General features: G+C 41.5%; 1 protein-coding gene across 10 annotated transcripts in view; it reads right to left on the reverse strand.

Annotated features, from left to right (window-relative positions):
• Window positions 1-25,194, reverse strand: part of atxn2 (ataxin 2) — a 104,925-nt gene that overhangs the window by 2,023 nt on the left and 77,708 nt on the right. For 3 of the 10 annotated variants that reach the window (XM_068005859.1, XM_068005869.1, XM_068005868.1), the window contains 11 exons: window positions 20,329-20,445; window positions 19,783-19,853; window positions 17,326-17,648; window positions 15,920-15,986; window positions 14,020-14,172; window positions 13,698-13,770; window positions 11,952-12,139; window positions 8,787-8,843; window positions 5,152-5,281; window positions 2,811-2,956; window positions 531-773 (listed from right to left, as the gene is read on the reverse strand). In XM_068005859.1, coding sequence (XP_067861960.1) covers window positions 531-773; window positions 2,811-2,956; window positions 5,152-5,281; window positions 8,787-8,843; window positions 11,952-12,139; window positions 13,698-13,770; window positions 14,020-14,172; window positions 15,920-15,986; window positions 17,326-17,648; window positions 19,783-19,853; window positions 20,329-20,445 — 1,568 coding nt within the window. The remainder of the gene's footprint in view (window positions 1-530; window positions 774-2,810; window positions 2,957-5,151; window positions 5,282-8,786; window positions 8,844-11,951; window positions 12,140-13,697; window positions 13,771-14,019; window positions 14,173-15,919; window positions 15,987-17,325; window positions 17,649-19,782; window positions 19,854-20,328; window positions 20,446-25,194) is intronic. The other 7 variants (XM_068005862.1, XM_068005860.1, XM_068005863.1 and 4 more) reach the window with 7 other exon arrangements.

Here is a 25,194-nt window from a genome sequence, read left to right on the forward strand (position 1 = left end):
TGATACTAATGGACTATGCTTTGAACTGGACAAGAAAATTAGATTTTCTTCTAGAAATTAGGTGAAATAAACCAAAAATATCCTATTTTCCTCCATAAATTACCTGTCTGCATGCAAATGTTAAGATTCTAAAGTTTATCCCATCAGTATTCTTATAAAAGATTTGTGTTGACTGATTGCAAAGTCGAATAAAGTAACAGAAATATGATTGCAGCAAAAGAAGTAACCAGCTTCTTCCCAAAAACAGCACATTCTACCAATATAAAGCAGCTGAGCAACAAACTGATCAAACTCACTCCCACCGATAAACAATCCTAGTCTTTGAACCCTCCACCATCTGATTGGGAGGCACTTATAATACGGAACCCTCCCCAAAGCTGGGCCCTCAAAAAAATCCTTACTATTTAATAAGCATTTAGCAGTTTCTTTATTTAAAAAAAAAAGTATTTCAAACCATACAAAGAATCCTACACTGCTACAAGGTTTATGTTAATAGCTTAGTCCAAAACAGTGTTGGTACATTTGCTTACCTGTGATACATGTGCCATATGTGGTGGATTAGAGTATCCGTGCTGAACCTGCTGAGGGTGAAGCGTGTAGACTGTCTGCTGTGCTGATGGGAAGCTGGTCTGAGGAGACTGTGGATTGGGACCTTGTGTCATAGAGGGCGGAGTTGGTGTAAGAGTTGTATGATAAATTGCTTGCTGCTGTTGAGGGTTGCCCAAGTGAAGGGCCTGAGGAGCCTGATGTTGAGGATGCTGGAATAAAAAAATCTAATGAAGTATTGGAAAGTCAAAGAATTATCCTGGAAAGCATGTTAGTACTTGATTACAAAACTGTATACAGTTAGGTCCCAAAGATTTGTTTTTTTTCTGAGTAATACAAAGTTCAGGGGACATACAGTAGTTGCTAAACCCATTAAAGATGCTAGACAAATGAATATGGGTTCCGTCAACAAGAAGTGACAAGGCTCTTCAAAACAGAATAATTAGTGACATATCTCATTGCCCCCTCTACCTTACAATATACATCTTACCAGTCCATAGTGCAGCGCAATGATACACCAACACACTGCTCTGGCAAGCTGTCTAGGATACAATAGTGTACCAATTCTGTAAAGTAGACTGCATTACAATTTAATTTATTTATTTTTACTGCCACTAAAAAGTCTCATTTTTGAATGTACTTTGTTAGTCATCGGCTCCTCTCTCCACTTCACATCATTCCTTAACAAAGGTGGGAAGAAATGACCTACCCCTTGATATTGGCCTATGTTGCTCTGCAACTGGTTGCTGAGTGGTACACAAGAGAAGCCAGAGATGACTAAGCCTTCAATTTATCTGCACCGCCCCCACAACACCGCAGGGCAATATCTGGGTGGCCGTGTACAGTGCTTCCCTGGGTGAATAGGGATCTTGCCAGATAGAGGAACAATGATGTAAACCCCAATACAAAACAATCTCTTCTCCTGGTCCTTGAAGTAAATAAAACAGCCTTGAAGTTTTGTGACTAACTTTCTAAATAACTTTTCAAATGTTACTATTATACTGGATAGCTGTGGAGTGACTGAATCCTTGGTCCGACTTAGCAAACTTAGCTGAAAGGAACATTGTTCCTCTTGAACATACTGTTAAAAGGTACACAAGAGAAGCTCAATTCGACAACAACTTGCATTTATATAGCACCATTAATGTACTAAAATGTCTCAAGGCACTTCACAGGAGCGTTATTAAACAAAATTTGACACCGAGGCACATAAGGAGATATTAGGACAAGTGACCAAAAGCTTGGTCAAAGAGATAGGTTTTAAGGAGGGCTTTAAAGGAGAAGAGAGAGGTAGAGAGGCAGAGGGGTTTAGGGAGGGAATTCCAGAGCTTAGGGCCTAGACAGCTGAAGGCACAACTGCCAATGGTGGAGCGATTAAAATCAGGGATGCGCAAGAGGCCAGAATTGGAGGAGCGCAGAGATCTCAGAGGGTTGTAGGACTGGAGGAGGTTACAGAGCTAGGGAGGGGAGGCCATGGAGGGATTTGAAAACAAAGATGAGAATTTTAAAATCAAGGAGTTCCCGGACTGGGAGGTCAGCGAGCACAGGGGTGATGAGAGAATGGGACTGCGTGCGAGTTAGGATATGGGCAGCAGAGTTTTGGATGAGCTCAACTTCTATGATAAGTTTATGGAGGGTGGAAGATGGGAGGCCAGCCAGAAGAGCACTGGAATAGTCAAGTCTAGAGGTAACAAAGGCATGGATGAGGGTATCAGCAGCAGATGAGCTGAGGCAGGGGCGATTACGGGCGATGTTACGGAGATGGAGCGAAAATGTGGTCTGAAGCTCATCTCGGGTCAAGTAGGATGCCACGGTCGCGAATGGTCTGGTTCAGCCTTAGATAGTGGCCAGGGAGAAGGATGGAGTCGGTGGCTAGGGAACAGAGTTTGTGGCGGGGACCAAAGACAATGGCTTCGGTATGCCCAATATTTAGTTGAAGGAAATTTTTGCTCATCCAGCACTGGATGTCAGACCAGCAATGTGTCAAATGAGAAACAGTGGAAGGATCTGAGGGAGAGCTGGATGTCGTCAGCATACATGTGAAACCTGATGTGTTTTCGGATGATGTCGCTGAGGGGCAGCAAAAGGCATAGGTCACTACAGTAGGAGAACTTTTCTTTTACCTTCTACTACATTTTAAGGGGTTTAAATTTGAAATTTAGAGCAAAACAAATAGTTCTAACGTAGCCTTTCCTTTTTGTTTACCACCACTTTACAAAACACACCCAGAAGTAAATTAACTAAAGGCAGTCGGAATTCCTTACCTGGACTGGGCTTTGCGCTGGATGACTTGCATGCTGTCCTTGTTGCTGTCCAGTTGGGGTAGCAGATGGCTGTGGGTGTGCAGGATGTGGATGTAGGGTAGCAGTTGGGTGGGGTGCATACTGCTGATGAATTGGGCCAGGGGAGACTGGAGATAATAGTAAAACATGTTATCCAGTTTTCTAATTATAACTCTACCTTGATTTGCTGGTAACTTTAGAACAGCATTCAAGAAATTTGCAATTCTGTCAAGACACATCTTATACCCAATGAACCTCCTGCAACATTCTCATTTCAGCAATACTTAACATTTTCATTACAGAAAAGAACAGTTGAAACTGTATAAATAGGCTGAAGTATGAAAAGAAGAAATAATAGTATTAGTCAAAAGGTAAAATGTAGAAACATGAAAAAGCTACTGAATCTATTGAACTCACTTCACTACCAAGGCCCCATTTTAAAAGGCCCCATGAAACAAAGGACCAGATTTTGCTGTGAAAATAATGGTGAGGCTAACAAAGCCCACCGTTATTTATGCATAAATCGGACAGCAACTGCCAGCAAGCGCACATGTGCAGTTAAATGTGAAAATCTGGAAGTTGCTGTCCAACATGCGCTGTCCCCCCGCCCCCCCCCAACCCCGTAAGCTGCACAAAAACGGCATCTCCCTGTCTGGCTCCCCATTCTAATGTATTTAACAGTGTGAAGTTCCTGTACTAACGTCGTAGACACGGACTAAACTCGCCACAAAAAGTTAGGGCTTGTCCATTCCAGTCTAAGTACCCTTTTAATGGAGTGGTAAGTTTTAATTACTGCCAAACAATCTCTCTGGCACTGAAAATTAACTTTTACAAGTGTACAGTCTCATCCCTTCAGCTTTTAATTATTGTTGGGAGATTTTTTAAAAAGTAAATAAATTTTTAAAAAACTTTTTCTTTGTCTCATCCCTCTCAATCCAATCGTTCTTTCCTTCTCTATTTTGTTTTCTGTATCTGATTTGACACTGAATTCACTATTGTAACTTACACTTCTTGGTTCAGACTGTGCTGCTTATTAATGATTCTTCAATCTGATTAGTTAATTGCTGGCCAAGTTCACACAGGTCCCAGGTGCCCTGTAGAGGGCACCACACTGTTTGGATATTTGGCTGATAGCAACTTGCTGTGCAAAACCCCACAGAAAGTCTATGGACAAGTGCAAGTCTAACAAACGGCTGCTCACAGCAAAATCTGGCCTATTGTCTCATCTTTTCCCCATCCAAAATCAATATCCCTGTATACCTGGTGCAGTGGGTACTGAAACCGTTTCCCTTTGCGTTGCTTTATCCGAGTTGGTATTTGCTACACCAGGTGTCAGTCTATTCCACAAGTTAATTATCCATTTAGAAGTTAAATTTATTAGCTGAAGAAGTTAATCATGACCTCTAGTTCACCTAGACTTCTCTTACACAAATGACTCTCACATTATTTCCGTTCATTATTTTAATAACCTGGATCATATTCCCCACCCCTTCCATAATTTTTTTCCATTAAGTAGAAGGGACTTAGCTTTTATAACTTCTCTTTACAATTAGATGCTCTAAAACCTGGAATCATCTATGTTGCCCTTCCCTGAATCCTTTCTTACGAACGGTGATCACAGCTGGACAAAATACTCCACTCAGGTTTCACTAATGGTTTCTAAGGTTAGAATACAAGTCCAAGGGAGGGATACAATGGATCTCCTTGTACACTCCGTATCATTTACTTTGATCGCTGCTGCGGTAACACATTCAACGTTTGGCTAAGTACTGCACTTGGGTCTTTCTCCTAATTCACCTTATTGAACTTATTATCAAGATTGGATAATTAGGATATTCAAGCCACCCAATGTTATGAAGTGTGTGCAGTGATGTACTGTCAAGTACATAATAACACAACCATGATATACAATTACTCCTTTACAGCAGCAACATATAGATAGATCATATCCTGCAAAAATTATCTCCACTAATGATGCAGCCAGATAGTCAGAAGTGGAGATTTCTCTCGGATCTCAACTGTGACAAGGTTTTATTTATAGTCCTATTAATAGACATTTTAAACTGAGAAAAAAATATCAGATCTTACAAGGCAAATATATCTTTCCTGAGGCACGGTGCCCAAAACACAGTACTCCAGATGGGGTTTGACCAAACCCTTGTACAACTGAAGCCTCACTGTCTCCCTTTTGTACTCCAACCCCCTTGAGAAAAAGGCCAACATTCCTTACCGCCATAGACCCCTGTGCAATACAAATTACCAAAAAAACACCATTAGTTTCAACCAAAAAATATCAATAGTAAAAACTGCCATGATGACTTACCATACATAGCATGCGTTTGTTCAGCAGTAGGATACTGTGTTGCAGATGAAGGGACCATTCCTGGTTGTCCATGACCAGGTGACGCCATCATTCGAGCGTTACTCTGCATTACTTGGCTGTACATTTGAGGCTGCATGGTGAAAATAAAGCCAGTAAAATAAAGTGTGCAAACAGACAAAATAAAAATGCATTACTCAGGTGTCTGTGATATCGCTCTCATGTTTTATTTACGGAGATTAAGTACATCACATTTCAGTAGTTTGCCAGAATAGGGGACAGAAAGCAGAGAGCAGTGGTGAATGGTTGTTTTTCAGACTAGAAGGAAGTATACAGTGGTGTTTCCCAGGGGTCAGTATTAGGACCACTGCTCCTTTTGATATATATTAATGACCTGGGCTTGGGTATACAGGGTATAATTTCAAAGTTTGCAGATGACACGAAATTCGGAAATGGAGTAAACAATGTAGAGGATAGCAACAGACTTCAGGAGGACATAGACAGACTGGTGAAATGGGCAGGCACATGCAGATGAAATTTAACACAAAGTGTGAATGATACATTTTGGTAAGAGGAGAGGCAATGTAAGCTAAATGATACAATTTTAAAGGGGGTGCAGGAACAGAGAGACCTGGGGGTGTGAGCACACAAATCTCTTAAGGTGGCAGGTCAAGATGAGAAGGTTGTTAAAAAAAAAAATGGGATCCTGGGCTTTATTAATAGAGGCAGAGTACAAAAGCAAGGAAGTTAAGCTAAACCTTTATAAAACACTGGTTAGGCCTCAGTTGAAGTAGTGTTCAATTCTGGACACCACACTTCAGGAAGAATGTCAAGGCCTTAGTGAGGGTGCAGAAGAGATTTACTAGAATGGTACCAGGGATGAGGGACTTCAGTTATGTGGAGAGACTGGAGAAGCTGGGGTTGTTCTCCTTAGAGCAGAGAAGGTTAAGAGGCAACTTGATAGAGGTGATCAAAATCATGAATAAGCAGGGAATAATGGTAAAAAGTAAAATTAAAAGCTCTTTATCTGAATGCACAAAGCATTTGGAACAAGACAGACGAATTAGTAGCACAAATAAGAGATAAATAGGTTTGATCTAATAGTCATTGCAGAGACGTGGTTGCAAGGTGACTAAATATTCCAAGGTACTTGATGTTTCGGAAAGACAGGCAGAATGGAAAAGGAGGGGGCCAGCCCTGATAATAAAGGATGACATAAGGACGGTAGTGAGAAAGGATCTTGGCTCGGAAGATCAGGAAGTAGAATCATTATGGTTGGAGATAAGAAATAACAAAGGGCAGAAAACATTGGTGGGACTAGTTTATAGGCCCCCTAACAGTAGCTGTACCGTTGGACAGAGTATTAATCAAGAAATAATAGGAGCTTGCAACAAAGGTAATGTAATAATCGTGGGGGACTTTAATCTTCAAATAGACTGGGCAAATCAAATTGGCAAAGGTAGTCTGGAGGATGAGTTCATGGAATGCATTTGAGACAGTTTCCTACAATACATCATGGAACCAACCAGGGAACAGGCTATTTTAGATCTTGTCCAGTGTAATGCCACAGGGGTCAATTAGTAATCGCATAGTAAAGGATCCTCTGGGGAAGAGTGATCATAATATTTCACATTGAGTTTGAGGGTGACATACTTAAGTCCGAAACTATAGTCTTAAACTTAAAATAAAGGCAATTACATAGGTATGAGGGGCGAGTTGGCTAAGGTAGATTGGGCAAGTAGATTAAAAAGGTATGACGGTAGATAAGCAGTAGCAGACATTTAAGTAAATATTTCAGAATTCTCAATGACCATGCATTCCACTGAGAAATAAAAACTCCACGGGAAAAGCGATCCATCCATGGCTAACTAAAGAAGTTAAGGATAGTATTAGATTAAAAGAAGAGGCTTATAATGTGGCGAAGAATAGTAGTAAGCCTTAGGATTGGGAGAGTTTTAGAAACCAGCAAAGGATGACCAAAAAACTGATAAAAAGGGAGAAGAGAGAGTAAACTAGCAATATAAAAACAGATTGTAAGAACTTCTACAAGTATATAACAGGAAGAGAGTAGCAAATGTAAACCATGGTACGTTAGAGACTGAGACAGGAGAAATTATAATGGGGAATAAGGAAACGGCAAAAATGTTAAACAAATATTTTGTATCCGTCTTCACAGTAGAAAACACAAGAAGCATACCAAAGATAGTGGGGAATCAAGGGGCAAATGAGAGTGAGGAACTTAAAAACAATATCAGTAGAGAAAAAGTACTTGCGTAACTAATGGGACTAAAAGCCGACAAATCCCCTGGACCTGATGGCCTATATCCTAGGGTGCTAAAAGAGGAGGCTGCAGAGATAGTGGATACATTGGTTGTGATCTTCTAAAATTCCCTAGATTCTAGAACGGTCACAGTGGATTGAAAGGTAGCAAATGTAACATCGCTATTCAAGAAAGGAGGGAGAGAGAAAACCGGGAACTACAGGCCAGTTAGCCTGACATGAGTCATCGGGAAAATGCTGGAATCCATTATGAAGGAAGTGGCAACAGAGCACTTATAAAATCATAATATGATTAGGCAGAGTCAACATGGTTTTATGAAAGGAAAATAGTGTTTAACAAATTTTAAGAGTTGTTTGAGGATATTACTAGCAGGGCAGACAAAGGGGAACCAGTGGATGTAATATATTTGGATTTCCAAAAGGCATTCGATAAGGTGCCACATAAAAGGTTGTTACGCAAGGGCTCATGGGGTGGGGTATATTGGCATGGAGAGAGGATTGGTTAACGAACAGAAAAGACAGTAGGGATAAACGCACCATTTTCAGGTTGGCAGGCTGTAACTAGTGGGGTGCCACAAGAATATTAAAAAAAAACTAGTATTAATAGTGGCCATGAAACTACCGGATTGTCGTAAAAACCCATCTGGTTCACTAATGTCCTTTAGGGAAGGAAACTGGCCGTCCTTACCCGGTGTGGCCTATAAGTGACTCCAGACCACAACAACGTGGTTGATTCTTAACTGCCCTCTGAAATGGCCTAGCAAGCCACCCAGTTGTAAAGAAGGTGGCTCACCACCACCTTCTCAAGGGCAATAAATGCTGGCTTTGCCAGTGACACCCACATCCCATGAACAAATTTAAAAAAAGGATTAGTGCTTGGGCCTCAGCTACTTACAATCTATATTAATGACTTAGATGAAGGGACCGAGTGTAATGTATCCAAGTTTGCTGACGATACAAAGGCAGGTGGGAAAGAGAGCTGAGAGAAGGACACAAAGGGATATAGACAGGTTAAGTGAGTGGGCAAGAAGGTGGCAGATGGAATATAATGTAGGGAAATGTGAGGTTATTCACTGGTAGGAAGACTAGAAAAGCACAATTTTTTTTTAAAATGGTGAGAAACTATTAAATTTTGGTGTTGAGCGAGATCTGGGTGTCCTCGTACAAGAAACACAAAAAGTTAGCATGCAGGTACAGCAAGCAATTAGGAAGGCAAATGGTATGTTAGCCTTTATTGCAAGGGGGTTGGAGTACAAGAGTAAGGAAGTCTTGCTACAATTGTAGAGAGCTTTGGTGAGACCACACCTGGAGTACTGTGCAGAGTTTTGGTCTCCTTACCTAAGGAAGAATATACTTGCCTTAGAGGCAGTCCAATGAAGGTTCACGAGATTGATTCCTGGGATGAGAGGGTTGTCCTATGAGAAGAGATGGAGTAAAATGGGCCTATATTCTCTGGAGTTTAGAAGAATGAGAGGTGATCTCATTGAAACATAAGATTCTGAGGGGGCTTGACAGGATAGATGCTGAGAGGTTGTTTCCCCTGGGTGGAGAGAATAGAACTAGGGGGCATAGTCTCAGGATAAGGGTTTAGCCATTTATGAATGAGATGAAGAGGATTTTCTTCACTCAGACGGTTGTGAACCTTTGGAATTCTCCACCCCAAAGGGCTGTGGATGCTGAGTTGGTGAGTATATTCAAGGCTGAGAGTGATAGATTTTTAGGGTCATGGGGAATCAAGGGATACGGGGATCGGGCGGGAAAGTGGAGTTGAGGTCGAAGATCAGCCACGATCTTATTGAATGGCGGAGCAGGCTCAAGGAACCATATGGCCTACTGCTGCTCTTATTTCTTATGGTTCTTATGAAGGGTTTTGATACAGTAAATAAGGAGAAACTGTTTACAGTGGCAGAAGGGTTGGTAACCAGAGGACACAGATTTAAGGTGAATGGCAAAAGAACCAGAGGTGACATGAGGAAACATTTTTTTAGGCAGCGAGTTATGATGATCTGGAATGCACTGTCTGAAAGGGTGGTGGAAGTAGGTTCAATAATAACTTTCAATGAGAAATTCATAGAATCATAGAAAGGAAGGAGGCCATTCGGCCCATCATGTCCGTGCTGGCTCTATGCTAGAGCAATCCAGCTAGTCCCTCTCCCCCACCCTACCCCCGTAGCCGTGCAAACTTTTTCCTTTCGTGCACTTAGAGTTCCCTTTTGAGAGCCACGGTTGAATCTGCCTCCACCACCTCCCCCCTGACAGTACATTCCAGATCCTAACCACTAGCTGTGTAAAAAAGTTTTTCCTCATGTCACGTTTGGTTCTTCTGCCAATCACCTTAAATCTATGTCCTCTGGTTCTTGACCCTTCCACCAATGAGAACAGTTTCTCTCTATCGATCCTGCCTAGACCCTCCATGGTTTTAAATACCTCCATCAAATCTCCTCAACCTTATCTGTTCCAAGGAGAACAGCCCCAGCTTCTCTAGTCTATCCGCATAACTAAAGTCCCTCATCTCTGGAATCATTCTCGTAAATCTTTTCTGCATCCTCTCTAAGGCCTTCACATTTTTCTGAAAGTGCGGTGCCCAGAACTGGACACAATACTCCAGTTGTGGTCGAACCAGTGTTTTATAAAGGTTCGTCATGACTTCCTTACTTTCGTACTCTATGCATCTATTTATAAAGCCCAGGATCCCATATGCTTTTTTAACCGCTTTCTCAACCTGCCCTGCCACTTTCAATGATTTGTGCACATATACCCCCAGATCTCCCTGTTCCTGTACCCCTTTTAGAATTGTGCCCTCTAGTTTATATTGCCTCTCCTCGTTCTTCCTACCGAAATGTATCATTTTGCATTTTTCTGCATTAAATTTCATTGCTACGTGTCCGCCCATTTCACCAGCCTGTCTATATCCTCTTGAAGTCTATCACTATCCTCTTCACTGTTCACTACCCTTCCAAGTTTTGTATCATCTGCAAATTTGGAAATTGTGCCCTCTACATCCAAGTCCAAATCATTAATATATGTCAAGAAAAGCAGCGGTCCTAGTGCCGACCCCTCTGGAACACCACTGTACAACTCCCTCCGGTCCGAAAACCAACCGTTCACCACTACTCTCTGCTTCCTGTTACTTAGCCAATTTTGTATTCATGCTGCTGCTGCTGCCCTCTTTATTCCATGGGCTTCAATCTTGATGACAAGCCTATTATGCGGCACTTTATCAAACGCCTTTTCAAAGTCCATATACACATCAACCACACTGCCCTCATCTACCCTCTGTTACCTCATCAAAAAACTCTTATCAAGTTAGTTAAACACCCGTATTGGCTTTCCCTAATCAATCCACATTTGTCCAAGTGACTGCGAATTCTGTCCTGGATTATCATTTCTAAAAGCTTCCCCACCACAGAGGTTAAACTGACTGGCCTGTAGTTGCTGGGTTTATCCTTGCACCCTTTTTTGAACAAGGGTGTAACATTTACAATTCTCCAGTCCTCTGGCACCACCCCCAATATCTAAGGGTGTTTGGAAGATTATTGCCAGTACTGCCACAATTTCCACCCTTACTTCCCTCAGCAAACTAGGATGCATCCCATCCGGACCTGGTGACTTATGTACTTTTAAGTACTGTCAGCCTTTCTAGTACCACCTCTATCAATTTTTAGCCTATCCAGTTTCTCAACTACCTCCTCTTTTACTGTGACTTTGGCAGCATCTTCTTCCTTGGTAAAGACAGATACCATCTACTTATTTCGTACCTCAGCCATGTCCTCTGCCTCCTTGCGTAGGTCTCCTTTTTGGTCCCTAATCGGCACCACCCCTCCTCTTACCACCCATTTACATGCCTATAGAAGACTTTCGGATTCTCTGTTATGTTGGCCGCCAGTCTATTCTCACACTCTCCCTTTGCCCCTCTTATTTCCCTTTTCACTCCCCCTCTGAACGTTCAATATTCTACCTGATTCTCACTTGTGTTATCAACTTGACATCTGTCATACACCCCTTTTTTCTGCCTCATCTTATTCTCTATCTCTTTTGTCATCCAAGGAACTCTGGCTTTAGTTGCCCTACCTTTCTCCCTCATGGGAATGTACCTAGACTACCTGAACCATCTCCTCCTTAAAGGCCACCCATTGTTCAATTACAGTTTTGCCTCTAATGGATAAATTCTTGAAGGGAAAAAATTTACAGGGTTAAGGGGAAACAGCACAGGAGTGGGACTAATTGGATAGCTCTACCAAAGAGCTGGCACAGGCACAATGGGCCAAATGGCCTCCTTTTGTGCTGTAGCATACTTCAGCAGCAATATTCACTGCAATGAATTTAACTCAATAGATAAGGCATTGATTTTTGATTTAAATGCTACACAATGTTCTTTCTATTCATAGTTTTGTCTAAATATACTTAATAAAATCTGACACCATCTATTTGCAACTGGCAATGTCATTTTAGCAAAAAACTATTCAAACATTGTAAGTTACCCTCTGGAAGCACCCACATACAAAACAATCTTGGCAATTTACCTGTGATTGATAGTGTGCTACAGACTGTACTAAGGGCTGGTTAGCAAACTGCTGAGGGTTGTAAGTGACATATTGTGAATAAGCTGGAGCGGTAGAAACAATTTGGCCGGCCGCATTAACTGGATGCATCATAGTTGGCGTGCCCTGAGGGTGGTGCTGATCTGGTCGCTGCTGTGGCATGGTTGGTACTGAAAACAAGAGCCAACAATTAGCAAGAACGTACAGACTGTCAATGTCTTGTCAGAGTGTATAAGAAAAAAAAAACTGTTCATAAAATAAATACAGGACAGTACAAATTATTAAAACAGCTCACAAATGATCAGACAATGCTCCTATTATGTATGATAGTGATTAATTTCCAAAAAGACCATATAGTCCCCACCACTTATACCGTCTGTGATATCGTGGGCAGCTGCCATAGCGCTAACCATTTGCCAGTACCATGGGAGTCAATTACAAAGGCACCGCTTATAACGTATTAACGCACCAGCTACTTTGGGCAGTTCAATAAGTTCTTCCCAGGTTAATTGCCTGTACTTACTGATGTAGCAACAAACTTTCCGCTTTTCTTTATATCACAAAGGGGACTGTATAAATTTTAAACTGCCCAGATTGCTCTAATGGCTATGAATGGCTCATTTGAAATAAAAGATGACATTTGAGCATCAACAAAAGCACTGTAATCATCTATATAGGCAGCGTTTGAGTTATTTCTACTTCGGTGAATGTTTCAGTTCAAACTGCACAGTTTAGTTCACTAGTTTCGCAACAGAGTGCAGCAAATGAAAAACGATAATTGCACTATTAGCTTTCAAAGAAGCCAGGTACTGGGATTACAAGCTACACTCATCAAATCTTCAAATGTATTTCATGCTGTTTCAATGCACCACCTATTATGGTTTACTATTTACTACTTATAGTGGGCAAATCGCGTGAACACCAATATGCCCGCTTTAAGCGGTGGGGACTGTATCAGCTGCCCAAAGAAAAACAGTGCTATTGTACAGAAAAAGTTTACTAATATACAAAAAACAGAAATAATGTGCTAGTACGTCAATAAATAGAAATCTGATTATGTTATGGATCGCATAGGGTTGGGAACTCTGAAAATCTAAAGTAAAGAGTACAGTAGGACTAGAAAACCCTACTGTATTCAGGTTAAATGGGAGAGTGCGCATTTCCACCTCAAAATATTCCTCTTTTACAGAAAAAAAATGTTTTTGAAAAAAAGTTAATTTTTTCATTAATACGAGGATCCTTGACTAGGATCACCTTCCCTTCTAGGCCATTTCTGTGGCACCAATTACAGGGAGGATCCCTGTGCAACACCAAAGTCACTCCATTGTATACAGTTAAGGTGAGCGGGGGCAGAGGATGGGGTGGAGGATGGAGGTGGGGAACTGAGAGAGAGGGGGGACTTCAGCTAGGCCTTTGAGCCACTCAGAAAATTAAATTCTTGTCCCCACCAGACTTTTCAACAACTATATTTCATGCACTTAAATATCTATTTTGCAATTAATAATTGATTTGAATCTTTACATTATAATGATTTACAGTTGCTCAAAACATACATCTCTTACCAACTTTCAAAACATGCTGGAAATACAAGTGATCTCAAAATATACCAAAACTGAAAATGGAATGAGTGCCACTTACAGTTATATTGAATGCTACTTAGAGATCACCCTATATAATTCCATCAAAACAGAATCATACATCAGACAAGACAAAACCACATTCTCTCACCTTTACCTGCTCTATATGGCTTGGCTTGGCTGATTGGCATGGGAGTCATTGGGACATGGTACATGTGAGTAGTCTAAAATGAAAAGAAACAGTGAATGCAGTTAGTCTAAACATTGAGAATTAAGTTGTTACATAAAAATGTAAAGATATGTGAGCATAGAACTGATTAACAGTAGGGTTGCCATCAAATCGTTTGTGGAGTAGATTTTTTTTTTAAATTATTAACCTGCAAGTTAGACAATGATAACTACACAAAGGTTTTTCCATATTTAATAAACTTAAATCTAAACCAAAAAAAAGCTTAAGATTTCAGACTGGTTACCTGTACTCCTGGGCTGACTGGAACTGGGTACACCATGTTCTGTGTAAAACACATTGGCTGATTGTACACTGTTGGAGGATGTTGCTGTACCACAATAGATGGACTAGGCTGGGCTTGAGGACGTGGTGGGGTTGGTGTGGTTGTTGGCTTAGGCTATTAAATTTTAAGAAGAGCATTCAAGTCTCAATTTTCAGAAATTCACAAAAAGTTCAACTGAAAACTAAATTCAGAAAGTTGTGGCACATATTATTTGTCTTATTACTAAGTAAATACACAACAGAAAATACATCTACAGAGATCTGAAATTATTACACCTAACCTTCACAGTAAATTGTCAAAGTTGAGAGAAAAGACAGACTAAGTGAGAGAGAAACACACTTGGTTGCTGGACAAGACGAGCAACTCACTAAAACTCACAGAAAACTTATTTTCAACTAAATCTCCGTATTGCAGAAGAGATTTACTAGAACGATTCCAGGGATGAGGGACTTTAGTTACGTGGATAGACTGGAGAAGCAGGGGTTATTCTCCTTGGAACAGAGACGGTTGCGAGGAGATTTGATAGAGGTATTCAAAATCGTGAAGGGTCTAGACAGAGTAAATAGAGAGAGAAACTGTTCCCAATGGCAGAAGGGTCAAGTACCAGAGGACATAGCTTTAAGGTGATCGACAAAAGAACCAAAAGGTGACATGAGGAAAAACTTTTTTTTAAAAAACACAGTGAGTGCTTAGGATCTGGAATGCACTGCCCGAGGGGTTGGTAGAGACAGATTCAATCATAGCCTTCAAAAGGGAACGGGAAAGGAAAAAATTTGCAGGGCTACGGGGTGAGGGCGGGGGAGTGGGACTAGCTGGATTGTTCTTGCATAGAACTCGTGCGGACTCGATGGGCCGAATGGCCTCCTTCCGTGCTGTAACCTTTCTATGATTCTATTTGAAATGGAATCTATTATTCTTCACAAAGACAAATGAACTTTTCAACTGCAAACTCGCAGAAAAGATCTGTCACTCAAAAGCTACATACTACATACAGATGGTTACAATAACCAACCTAAACTACAGTTTAGGCAAAACAATCCAATGTACAGGCACCAGAAACTGATTTTGGGACAAAGTCACCGAGGTTCTAAAACTTTATACAAACTCTCTTCATATTGTCTAGAACTAGTGCAATCCCTGGCAGTTATTATAGAAAAGCAATAAATATGGATGCATTGAAATTGGTTACTGTAGAACAACAAAAACATACATGTTAGAGGAAGTGTAGAGTTTATTTTGTTCAATGTATTACCCCTTTTTAACAGAAGAAAATAATTGTCTTACCAGATACTTTAACTTTTTGTAAAAAGTTTTAATATTATTGCCAAAATCAGGACTTGAGTAATGTCTCCCTCCCTGTTAAGCTGCTCTAGTAACGTCGAATAGAGTGCCTCCACTGAAAATAGCAGGGACCTGAGGACCGCCTCTGAGCCCCCAAACTTGGGAAACCAAGTTACAACCGAGAATGCAAATTTCCCAGCCTCTAGCATGGTTTCCTGGGATCAGGCAGCTCATAAGTGTCTCTCAAGATAATCTGTAGTGATTCTCCCCTTCCCTCCTGCTGATTGCAATTGATCCGCTGGAATGTATGGGCATGTTCCCATAATTGATGTCACTGGAATGGTCTGGCCGGGATGAGGGACTTGCGAGAGTCTCCATATCAACAATAAAACTGAAATTAAAAAGATAATAATCAGGTAAGACCAATTATTTTCTTCCACAAAAGGAGAGAACTTGGGGCCGGGGGTTGTGGGGGAGGAACTGGATGACACACTTCCCATCCCTGAATTTGGGAGAAACTTCCCTTTAAACTTCACCAATACTACTTGGGATAGGGGAAAACAAAAACAGTACAACTTACAGGAGTATAGAAAGTCTTGGGATTAAACTCTTTAGCATTGGGATTCAATGTAGATTTTCTAACTTGTCTGAAAAAAAAGAAAAATTAAAACATTTACAAGGCTTTATGTTTTCCCCATGCATGTAACTTAATGGAATTGCAACAATATCTGCTACATTTTCTTTTCCAGTCATTATAATTTAATTTTTGTTCCTCCTTGATGCAAATAATCCACTCGCCAAGCATTCTACTTTCAATATTCACTGAAGTTCACATAGCCAATAGATTAATTTACATCTCATGGATAGATATGTATAACCAATCTGGACTGTAAACTAAAAGTAATGAAACAACTGTACGCTTAGAAATTAAGATTTGATAGCAAAAATATTTTGTACTGTAAAATATGTATTTTGCAATTTTTAATTTGGTTCAAATTTTATCTCCAACTATCTCGCAAGGTTTATTTATATAGGATCTAAAACAGCAGTCAGCCACATGTAAAACACAAGGCTATAGCAATTAATAAGACGGTCCTTAGAATTCATTACTTATTAGATTAGCCCTCCTGCTGTTTCGAACTAAAAGTCACAACCAGAGAGATAACTGGGTCATATGATCAGTTTGTTACATAGAATCTGCAGCACAGGTCGTTTAGTCCATCGCATCTGTGCCATCTCTTCAACTACAGCTATCTTCCACAATCCCATTTTCCTGCTTTTTCGCTGTATCCTATTACATTCTTTTTCAAATACTTATCCAAATCCCTTTTCAATGCTGTTACAGTGTCTCTGCCTCAATAACGTGATAAAGCATTCAATGTTCAAATAACCCTGTGTGGGGAAAAAATTCAAAACTTTCTTCTTCACGGTTCTGGCGATAATCCTCAATCTATAGTCCCTTGTTACGAGCAGTCTTACCATTCTATATACCCCAAAATAGCTGCTGCTATGAACAGTGACTGCCAGACAGAACGTAAAGTTTAAAGTTACAAAATGTCTGCGCTTCAAAAATCAATATAGTATTAAGTTTAGCAGCTACAAAAAGTGTAAAATGTTTTAAAATGCAAATCACTGAATTGTATGAAGCTCTCTCATTAGGAGATTGTTTTGACTTTTGTAAGAATACTTTGTAAGGATAAGGCCTTACGTTCAGTACTTGTCAGAAATAATTCTGCTACGGCCTCCAAGTTGCGCTTCAGAAACACTGTACATTCTCCTACCCTCACTGCTTTTGATGAAGCTGTAACCTTATGTTCAGTACCCAATCTTGCGACGTCTCCAAATTAGGAAATCAGACACTTACAAATATTTAAATTGGGGGATTAAAAAGTGAGTTTATGGTCTGCAGATTTCCACAGTATTCACCCGTCCTGGTAATCAGTGTAGAACCATTTTAAGTATACTATTTCTGGTGTGCATACGTACTCTGGTGTACCTTCCTTTTTATCCTCCTTTTCCTCTTTTTCTGGCTTGCTACTTGGGCCAGTAGTCTGGACAGCCTGGGAGGTCACGTCTGGTCCTCTCTTCTGCTCAGAGCTGGTGATGTTAGGAGAAGTGCTGGGGCTGCTCGGCTTGCTGCTGCCATTGCTGGTGTTAGCATTTGAGCTGCTCTCACTGACAGATTCTTTGCTGCCTGGTTCAATCACTGTTATTTTCTCTTTGATTGGATCCTTAGACTGGTTATCTATACCCTCTCTGGACTTGTTAAACTGATCCGCAACTGGATCAGGGGTTGGAGTAGTCTGTAACTAAGAACAGCAAAATTAAGTTTAAATATACAAACTAACATTAATAACTTCTCAGCATTAATCATAATAATCCAGCCAAGTCTATCCTAAAAAAATCCTATTTAAAATACTCACTGGTCCCAACATTCATTATATTCAATTGTTACTTATTCAGCTCTGACCATCATCTACTATGTAACAGTGTGTTATTGCAACTTTCCAAAGATCATACACCTGTAGGTAACAATGTGAGCAGAACAAAATAACAGGGGCAACTGAGAGGAACAAATCTTTGGCAGCACAGATTTCAAAAATTACAAAAATCTCCTTTTAGAAGCCGCTACAAGAAGTTTGGCCCAAGAAAGAAATTGAAAAGTCATTCTATGATTGACCTGAAAGGCACCAGCAGCCTGAAAAATGACAGCACTGAGAACTCCTCAAAGCGCATCACAACTGGCAAGTAAACAAAGAAACGATGTTAAAAGAAACAAAGAAATCAAAACTCTTTAAAGAGGTGTACGAGGGGGGGTGAAAAGGGGGGGGGGGGAATGGAGTTAGTGGCAAGGAAATGCAGTTTCTAGTGGGGAATGAAAATGATGGCTTGTTTCCCCCAATCTTCATTGGAGGAGGCATAGCACAGATAGTGGATCAAAACCAGGTGAAGTATTTTGTAAACCAAAAAAGCACACATACAATGGATATTTTAAATAATAATAGAAATACTTAGTCAATGGGTACCCAACAAGCCCAGAGTATTTGTCAGAATGATAAGTGTGTCTCGAAAAAAAAAAATCAGATTTTCTGTTCATACCCTAGGTATAAATAGGATGCACAGATGTACCAGCCTTTAGGTTATATTTACAAAATAAGACTTCCACAGGTAATTATCATACAGGGCTTTGGTGAGACCTCACCTGGAGTACTGTGTACAGTTCTGGTCTCCTTATCTAAGGAAGGATATGCTTGCCTTGGAAGCGGTGCAACGAAGGTTCACTAGATTAATTCCTGGGATGAAAGGGTTGTCCTATGAGAGGTTGAGTAGAATGGGCCTATACTCTCTGGAGTTTAGAAGAATGAGAAGGGAGCTCATTGAAACATATAAGATTCTGAGGGGGCTTGACAGGGTAGATGCTGTGAGGTTATTTCTCCTGGCTGGAGAGTCTAGAACTAGGGGGGCATTGACGCAGGATATGGGGTAGGCCATTCAAGATTGATATGAGGAGGAATTTCTTCACTGAGGGTTGTGAATCTTTGGAATTCTCTACCCCAGAGGGCTGTGGATGCTCAGTTGTTGAGTATATTCAAGGCGGAGATAGATAAATTTTTGGACTCTAGGGGAAAATCGGGCAGGAAAGTGGAGTTGAGGTTGAAGATCAGCCATGATCTGAATGAATGGCGGAGCAGGCTCGAGGGGCAGTATGGCCTACTCCTGCTCCTATTTCTTATGTTCACGATAGGCTCAATTATGCAAACTGTGATACAGGGATGAGAGGGAAGGGGACAGGGAAATTGGAACGTTAGAAAAATCTTTCTAAACCACAAACAGAATAATTGAAAAAGTACTGCAGTGCAATATTCTAAATGCAGGAACAAAAGAATATATCTATGTACATTTTAAAAAATAAATTTCAATATGTTGGAATTACTAATATAGTTTTTTCAAAAATGCAGTCAAAACTTGCAAGCTTGACCATATAAAGATTCACTCCTCCCCTCCTGATCCGCCAAAGATCTCTCAACTGCATTCAACACACAGTTATCTGAAAAAGCCTACCACTGCTCACCTCCCAGGCTTTGACCAGGATAGCACTACTCTATCAGATCTCCAATGTTCCCCCACCTCAAAGATTCAGGCCAACTCCCAAGCTTCTTTTCAAACTTAAGAGGCTGGCTCAACACAGCTAATACTCTTTGAAGATAATCTACATCTTGTATTATAATTCCCAGAGGTCAAATTGGTAGTTTTTTTTTTACTTCACCCAAATATGTCCAGTTTCTTCTTCAAGAAGAGTAATTTCTTCTTCCCCCACACAATACCCTTACAACACTTTTAAAAAGAATAATGTGGTGATGGAATTTGACAAGTCTGTCCTTAGTTCTACAGCACACATGTATTTAAGATTGTGAAAAGGACTGGTACTGAAAAAGTACTCACCCTAAAGTCTTCCCTGAATTTTTTTAAATCTGCTATCTGTTTTTTATGATCTGAAGCCATTGGAGATGTAGCTGGAAAGAGAACATAAAACGCTCAAAATCACATGGCAAATAAGTGTTAGTTGCACCACCCGAAACTGAAGACAATTTAAGGTATTAAAGTTTAAAAAAAAATACAGCTAATAAATGCAGTTTTCAATAAATTATGATACGTAATAACTAAGTGTTGGGGCATAACAAAAGGCTTTTGCAAATTACATGTCTGGGTTAAATTAATTTTGTCTGCGATTTTGCTCACAATGTACCAGGGTATTAATTTCCAATAAGGGCTGGAAGATGGTGAATATATTTCTGTTGCCTGTGAGATTAAGTACAGACGACAAAATTTTACACAACAGTTAAAATAATTTTGGCAACTTTAAACTGTATGGGTGCAAGGTTAAAAGATTTCAAAGGGTAGGCTCACATCTCTCTTTAGAAAAGGCGGTGACAAACTGCACATAGGAATTCCTACAGATACAGATACACACAGTCACGTAATACTAACCCTTGTTTCCCGGTTTGGCTAAGCTAGGTGGAGTACTACAAGTTTCAATAGGCTTAGGATTCTCTTTGTGTGCAGAGGGTGAACTCTGCTTCTGTTCCTGAAGCCTCGATTCTTTAGCTGTAAACACACACAAACATAAACAGAGTTACTTTTAAAATAAATGTGGATGCATAAATGCAAATACTGTAAAACAGACAGGGCGTCTCTACTGTATTCAGTAACAATCCATCCGCATGAAACTTTAACAGCAATAACAGTCATCCATGAAGTGTCCCAATAATCCAGCCTCAACCACAATTTCATTAAAGGGCCATCCTTTGCATCAGGTGCAACTTCCAACGCTACTCAGTGCCCACAAGGTAATAGGCGTTATATGTGGAATGCACCCTGATATTTGCCAGGATGGTCAGAACTTGCAACACTCAGTTAAAGGAACTTCAACTTTCTTTAGGATGTATTTATTGTGGATCCACCAGTGCACCAAACCACCATTCGGTAGCATAGTGGTTATGTTACTGGATGAGTAATCGGGAGTCATAAGTTCAAATCCCGCCACGGCAACTGGGGAATTTAAATTCAACCAATTAAATAAAATCTGGAATGAAAAAAAACTAGTAGCTGTAATGGTGGCCATGAAACTATTGGATTGTCGTATTAAAAACCCATCTGGTTAACTAATGCCCTTTAGGGAAGGAAACCTGCTGTCCTTACCTGGTCTGGCCTATACATGACTCCAGACCCACAGCAACGTGGTTGATTCTTAATTGTCCTCTGAAATGACCTAGCAAGCCACTCAGGAGTACAATTTCGCTACAGAAAGTCACAATAAGAATAAAAGCGGATGGACCACCCGGCATCGGGCCAGTAGGCACCGAACACGACAACGGCAAACCAAGCCCAATCAACCCTGCAAATTCCTCCTCACTAACATCTGGGGACTTGTGCCAAAATTGGGAGCGCTGTCCCACAGACTAGTCAAGCAACAGCCTGATATAGCTGAAAGGTATGATTCTGTGAGTATGGCTAACGTCCCAGACTCTTCCATCACCACCCCTGGGTATGTCCTGTCCCACCAGCAAGACAGACCCACCAGACGTGGCAGTACTGTGGTATACAGTCAGGAGGGAATAGCCCTGGGAGTCCTCAACATTGACTCCGGATCCCATGAAATCTCATGGCATCAGGTCAAACATGACCAAGGAAACTTCCTGCTGATTAATCAGTCCTCCTCCATGTTGAGCACCACTTGGAGGAAGCACTGAGGGTAGCAAGGGCACAGGGTGGGGGACTGAGCTGGCCGAGTCCTGGAGGACATAGTTGCGGCAGGTGGTGAGCGAACCAACACAAGGGAAAAACCTACTTGACCTAGTCCTCACCAACCTACCTGTCACAGATGCATCTGTCCATGACAGTATTGGTAGGAGTGACCACCGCACAGTCCTTGTGGAGACGAAGTCCCGTCTTCACACTGAGGACACCAGTGGCACTACCACAGTGCTAAATAGGATAGATTCAGAACAGATCTAGCAGCTCAAAACTGGGCATCCACGAGGCGCTATGGGCCATCAGCAGCAAAATTGTATTCGCGCACAATCTATAATCTCATGGCCCAGCATATTCCTCACTCTACCATTACCAATAAGCCAGGGGATCAACCCTGGTTCAATGAGGAGTGTAGAAGAGCATGCCAGGAGCAGCACCAGATGTACCTAAAAATGAGGTGCCAACCTGGTGAAGCTACAACTCAGGACTACATGCATGCTAAACAGCGGAAGCAACATGCTATAGACAGAGCTGAGCGATTCCACAACCAACGGATCAGATCAAAGCTCTGCAATCCTGCCACATCCAGTCGTGAATTGTGGTGGACAATTAAACAATTAACAGGAGCAGGAAGCTCTATAAACATCCCCATCCTCAATGATGGCAGAGTCCAGCAAGTGAGTGCAAAAGACAAGGCTGAAGCATTTGCAATCATCTTCAGCCAGAAGTGCCAAGTGGATGATCCATCTCTGCCTCCTCCCGATATCCCCACCATCACAGAAGCCAGTTTTCAGCCAATTCAATTCACTGCACGTGATATCAAGAAACAGCTGAGTGCACGGGATATAGCAAAGGCTATGGGCCCCGACAACAACCCGGCTGTAGTGCTGAAAACTTGTGCTCCAAAACTATCCTCTAGCCAAGCTGTTCCAGTACAACTACTAACACTGGCATCTACAGATTGGCCAGGTATGTCCTGTCCACAAAAAGCAGGACAAATTCAATCCGGACAATTACCGCCCTGTCAGTCAACTCTCAATCAGCAGCAAAGTGATGGAAGTGGCAGTCAACAGTGCTATCAAGCGGCACTTACTCACCAATAACCTGCTCACCGATGCTCGGTTTGGTTTCGGCCAGGACCACTCGGCTCCAGATCTCATTGCAGTCTTGGTCCAAACATGGACAAAACAGCTGAATTCCAGAGATGAGGTGGAAGTGACAGCCCTTGACATCAAGGCAGCATTTGACCAAGTGTGGCACCAAGGAGCCCTAGTAAAATTGAAGTCAATGGGAATTAGGGGGAAAAACGCTCCAGTGGCTGGAGTCATACCTAGCACAAAGGAAGATGGTCGTGGTTGCTCGAGGCCAATCACCTCAGCCCCAGGTCATTGCTGCAGGAGTTCCTCAGGGCAGTGTCTTAGGCCAACCATCTTCAGCTGCTTCATCAATGACCTTCCCTCCATCACAAGGTCAGAAATGGGGATGTTCGCTGATGATTGCACAGTGTTCAGTTCCATTCGCAACACCTCAGATAATGAAGCAGTCCGTGCCCACATGCAGCAAGACCTGAACAACATCCAGGCTCATAAGTGCAAATAACATTCACGCCAGACAAGTGCCAGGCAATGACCATCTCCAACAAGAGAGAGTCTAACAACCTCCCCTTGACATTCAACGGCATTACCATCGTCAAATCCTCCATTAACATCCTAGGGGTCACCATTGGCCAGAAACTTAACTGGACCAGCCACATAAATACTGTGGCTACAAGAGCAGGTCAGAGGCTGGGTATTCTGCGGCGAGTGACTCACCTCCTGACTCCCCAAAGCCTTTTCACCATCTACAAGTCAGGAGTGTGATGGAATACTCTCCACTTGCCTGGATGAGTGCAGCTCCAACAACGCTCAAGAAGCTCGACACCATCCAGGACAAAGCAGCCCGCTTGATTGGCACCCCATCCACCACCCTAAACATTCACTTCCTTCATCACCGCCGCACAGTGGCTACAGTGTGTACCATTTACAGGATGCACTGCAGCAACTCGCCAGGGCTCCTTCGACAGCACCGCCCAAACCTGCGACCTCTACCACCTAGAAGGACAAGAGCAGCAGGCACATGGGAACAACACCACCTGCGCATTCCCCTCCAAGTCACACACCATCCCGACTTGGAAATATATCGCCGTTGCCTCATCGTTGCTGGGTCAAAATCCTGGAACTCCCTACGTAATAGCTCTGTCGGAGAACCTTCACCACATGGACTGCAGCGGTTCAAGAAGGTGGCTCACTACCACTTCTCAAGGGCAATTAGGAATGGGCAATAAATGCTAGCCTTGCCAGCGACACCCACATCCCATGAACAAAAAAAAAAGCCAATGGTAGTGGTAGAAAATAACTTTTTTTAAAAAAGGATTAGGAAAAATACACAGAACACAACCAAGACCACAGTATAACTGAAATGAGAAAAAGAAAGTACAAGAAAAACTAGATTAAAAGATCTAAACAAGGACAAACAAATCCACTGAAGGAGAAAGAGAGGAAATAAGTAATTTTAGAAGTAGGGACAGAAATCATGAGGCGTCACTCCTACATTGGACAGGGGCCTAGAGCAGGTCACTTCCCAGGCCACTCCTCCTGGCTAATGATAATGCATGACACAAAGAGCAACAATGGGGGGGGGGAAAAAAAAAAGAGAAAAAAAATCCTTCATTAAAATGTCAGAAAACTAAAATGAGCATTGGAACTTGAAATTAAGGACAAGAGTGCAAATGGACTCCTAACCATTGAATCCCACAAATAAAAGATTTGCTTGAAAAGTTGCACAGGGAGAGAGAAAAAGAAAGGAAAGGTTTAAAACAGTGCGAGGGAAGGAAAAGTGCACAGAGAGAAGCCCAGGAGCAACACTTGTGGTGTGGAAGGCGGAGGAAGGGGAAGAAGAAAAGTTGGGAGTGGAATTTTCAGCCCTGGGTGGGGGGCGGGGGCACCCAAAACCAGCGAGCAGGGTTTTTGGTGGGAGGAGAAAGCCAGGTAAGTGGGAGAGGCATATGGTAGGATGGAGTGTGCAGCATTAACTGGGGGAGGTGGGTGATGATTGTTAGCTTGAACTGGAATGAGGAAAAAGTGAATGACTGCCAAGTCAAAGTGAGAGGGAGGAGAGTGCTAACAAACAGGGAGGGTTAGAGCAAGTGAACTTGGGGAGGTGGTGAAGAAGAGGAAAGGACAATCGTGAGGCAGATTTTTGGGAAGGGAGATTCTGGTTGGTCTGTTAAAAATCCAAATGTTATTTTGTTTTTCCTTCTTTTCAAAAAAGGTAAATACCTATCAATTGGAAATATTAAAAAAAGAACATTTAAATGTAAAATTTGATTATAGCCCTGACTGGAATAATCCTATGTTCAATGGGTTCAAAGTCACAATGCGCTATTAGCCATTTTTTTTTCAAAAATGCAAAATTAAAACTTTGTTCTCCCAGTAATATAACAACTTGCATTTATATAGCACCATTAATGTAGAAACACTTCCCAAAGATGTAATCAAGAAAAAAAACACCAAACCAAAGGGGATATTAGGAAAATTATAGATTATTTGCTGCTACTTTTTGGGA

This window comes from Heptranchias perlo, chromosome 25, assembly GCF_035084215.1.
Source record: "Heptranchias perlo isolate sHepPer1 chromosome 25, sHepPer1.hap1, whole genome shotgun sequence".
NCBI classification, from domain to species: Eukaryota; Metazoa; Chordata; class Chondrichthyes; order Hexanchiformes; family Hexanchidae; genus Heptranchias; species Heptranchias perlo.